The 3,657-nt window shown below is 49.0% G+C and overlaps 1 protein-coding gene across 1 annotated transcript; it reads right to left on the bottom strand.

Moving 5' to 3' along the window:
* Positions 1–1,239: 1,239 nt before the first annotated feature.
* On the bottom strand, positions 1,240–2,221 carry LOC119314979 (chlorophyll a-b binding protein of LHCII type 1-like). Its single transcript, XM_037589657.1, has one exon. It carries the CDS (start codon positions 2,153–2,155, stop codon positions 1,355–1,357), a length of 801 nt encoding a protein of 266 aa, XP_037445554.1. The 5' UTR covers positions 2,156–2,221; the 3' UTR covers positions 1,240–1,354.
* Between the last annotated feature and the right edge of the window lie 1,436 nt (positions 2,222–3,657).

The following is a 3,657-nucleotide window of genomic DNA, read 5'->3' as shown; positions in this document are numbered from 1 at the left end:
ATCCTTTCTACATTTGTGCAAACAATATTTATTTAGAACATTTTTTGGGGGGATATTTATTTAGAACATTTTAATACGTAGGATATGTAAAAGTATATTTTTAATGTCTCTCTAGTCTGATATGATTTAACAAAATAGTAATACCCTGATTGTTTTAATAAATTGACCCAAAATAGGGACGCACATGATCTTAAGGTGGATGCCCACCCATCTCCACCTCCAATTCTTTGTCATCCACTGCAATATCAGAGTCGGCGACTCCCTTTTCGCACCCCCATCCCCGGCTAAATCGACGATTTCTCCATAGTGATATTGTGTTTCCACTTCAGATAACAATGCCCTGGTGGTGAACCGAACCACATGGCTTTGGGGTGTGGTCGCTTTGGGGAGTTCCTTTTGTGAAAGAAAGGAGGGGTTGTTTGAAATATATAATGGGGGGTAGGGGAGGGTGAAGGCTTTCGCTGGAGTGGTTGGGTTGGGGGAGGCCAATTAGCTGGGGTAGATACAATCTTGCACTCTTTCTGATTGATGGTGCAATCTTGGCTATATATTATTGAGGTAATGAATGAGGTGAAAATGATCAATATTAGTTGTGTGGTGAAATTGGGTAAGAATAAAAAAGATTGGTTCAAGTACTGGATCAGCATAAAAATGTCTAGAAGTTTGGTAGTTCTTATTTGATTGACATTTGCTGATACAATAGCCTCATTCGTTTAGGGGCAGCGAGACATCAGCCGAGAGAGTGGTGATTATTGCGACATGGGAATATGGTTGACAGGGGATGATCGTGTGGGACACAATGTTGTTCTAGCTGTCAGGATTGGACCGGGATTAATTTGGATTCATATACTAGACCTACTTGCATTCATCCTAGGAGTTACTAACAATTGTTGCTTTATGTTAGGTCTGATAAATTTTAAGTAGTAGCACGGAGGCACTTCTGCAATAGACAAATCTAACGATGTTTTACCTGGTGAGAATGATGACCTGTGCACGTAGAAGAAGCCGAACACGAATACGTGGCGAGAGGGTATGTCATTCTTGATTACTAGATCAATGTCTATATATGTCCCACCCGCAAATTCACCTGCACACATGATTATATAAGTTGCCACTCGTCTAGGCACAATACAGTAATAGTAAATTAAGCCCACCTCAAAGTGTTTATTTGCTCCTGTTATTGTGATTGTGATGATGTGATCATAAAACAGCAGTCAAATCGACGCAAGCTGCAACATGGAAGGTGGGCAAATCTAACAATGCTTTTGCATAAAATTCTCATAATTTACATCATGATAGTACAACTCAGATCACAGGACAACATGCCTTATGGCGAGCACAATCCCAAGACACCTTACTTGCCGGGGACAAAGTTGGTGGCGAATGCCCATGCATTGTTGTTGACAGGGTCGGTGATGTGGTCAGCAAGGTTCTCAAGAGGGCCCTTGCCCGTGACGATAGCTTGGACAAAGAAGCCAAACATTGAGAACATGGCAAGACGACCATTCTTGATCTCCTTCACCTTGAGCTCGGAAAATGCCTCAGGGTCGTCAGCTAGGCCAAGAGGGTCGAAGCTGCCGCCCGGGTAGAGTGGGTCGACGATCTCACCAAGCGGGCCACCGGCAATACGGTACCCCTCAACGGCACCCATGAGCACGACCTGGCATGCCCAAATAGCTAGGATGCTTTGCGCGTGGACGAGGCTGGGGTTGCCAAGATAGTCAAGACCACCCTCACTAAAGATCTGGGAGCCAGCCTTAAACCAAACGGCCTCACCGAACTTCACGCCATTGCGGGCCAGCAACTCTGGGAAGACACAACCAAGTGCTCCGAGCATGGCCCAGCGACAGTGGATCACTTCGAGCTCCCGGTTCTTGGCAAAGGTCTCGGGGTCAGCTGAAAGCCCAGCAGTGTCCCACCCATAGTCACCAGGGAACTCACCGGTCAGGTAGCTCGGGGGCTCACCAGAGAGTAGGCCGAGGTAGAGCACCCGGTTAGCACCATACCATGGGCTGCCAGAGGAAACCTGCTTAGCCTTCGCTGCAGTCTTGCGCATGGTCACGCGGGCCTCGCCGAAGAGAGCTGGCGATGGTACATTCTTCACCGCCTTGCCAGCAAAGGTCGAGGAGGAGAGGGACGTGGTGGTCGCCGCCATTGGAGAGCTAAGAAAAGTGTCTGCTGTATGGGTTCTCAAAGAAAGGTGAGAGTGTGGAGATGGCTTGACAGGAGAGGGGGAGGTAGCTATTTAAGGCAGCGAGGTGGCATAGGGGATCGATATGGTGTGTAAGCTGACAAGATCAACATGGATAGAGAAAGAAATCTTGAGCTTTGACGCCATTGGTGCCGAAGAGATATGTTGCTCTCTCTGAACACTTGGCGCATCGAGAGCCAGGAAATGGTGTTGTTGTGTGCTTGTGGTTAGGAGTGGTTGTGACCAGGATCTCCTTGGAGACAGCTGATTGGGTCACGTGTGGTACTGAGATCTGTTAATAGTAGTGCCTGGTTCGCATGCAGCAGATTTCTTCTCTGCTGGAAGTACTAACACTAGGAAGCCCTGATGTACTCCATATCTTTTAGCGTTTATAAATGGTGGATATGGTAGAATTGACCGCTGGATGAGCCTTATTTTTTTGAAGTGCGCAACGATACCACATAAATTTGGAAAACAAAATGGTGGATACGGTTACATGAAACTAATGTTAGTTTTAGATGTTATTTTCACAAATTTTTGTGATAACATACACATATATACCCTCTTTAATTTTCACATGTCTATGACAGTACATAATAATACTGTCTGACTATATTGCACTATGTATTCACATATGGGCACTGCTACAAATCAGCCGGATGATTTTCTAAGAAAATCATCCGCCTAATTAGACGTCCAATATGGCATTGGTGGCCGTCGATTTCAACAAGGCAGCCTGGCGTCTTCTCTTCTCTGAACCCATCCACCATGCGATTCAGTTCAACAGCCCACGTCTCCTCTGAAGACCGATGTTGCAGAGCAACACAACAACCCACCGTGATACCTGCGCCTACGACATCTCGGCACCGGAATCGCCGGCGACCATTGCATCGCAGCTCTCAGAGCCGCCGGCAACTGCTGCAACACAGCACCGGGAGCCACCGGAGGGCTGCTCCATGGCAACACCGAGCGCGACGTCTCCGGCGAAGCTTCATTGCATCTCCGGCGAAAGCTTCATTGCAGCTCCGGTGAAGCTTCATTGCAGCCCTGACGGAGTCCGTTCCGCCCCCATCGCTGCTCCAATGACCGGGCGGAGCTCCAATGCAGCCCCGAGTGGCGTTTCATGGCAACACCGAGCGCGACGTCTCCGGCGAAGCTTCATTGCAGCTCCGGCGAAAGCTTCATTGCAGCTCTGGTGAAGCTTCATTGCAGCCCCGGCGGAGTCCGTTCCGACCCTATCGCTGCTCCAATGACCGGGCGGAGCTCCCATGCAGCCCCGAGTGGCGCTTTATGGCAACACCGAGCGCGACTTCTCCGGCGAAGCTTCATTGCAACTCCGGCGAAAGCTTCATTGCAGCCTCGGCGGAGTCTGTTCCAACCCCATCGCAGCTCCAACGACCGGGCGGCGCTCCATGGCAGCCACGGGTGGCGCTCCAATGCAACCTCAACGGCGTGAAAATAAGCTC

The sequence above is a fragment of the Triticum dicoccoides genome, chromosome 6A (assembly GCF_002162155.2).
Source record: "Triticum dicoccoides isolate Atlit2015 ecotype Zavitan chromosome 6A, WEW_v2.0, whole genome shotgun sequence".
In the NCBI taxonomy this organism is placed as follows: Eukaryota; Viridiplantae; Streptophyta; class Magnoliopsida; order Poales; family Poaceae; genus Triticum; species Triticum dicoccoides.
This window is presented reverse-complemented; position numbering and strand designations above follow the sequence as displayed.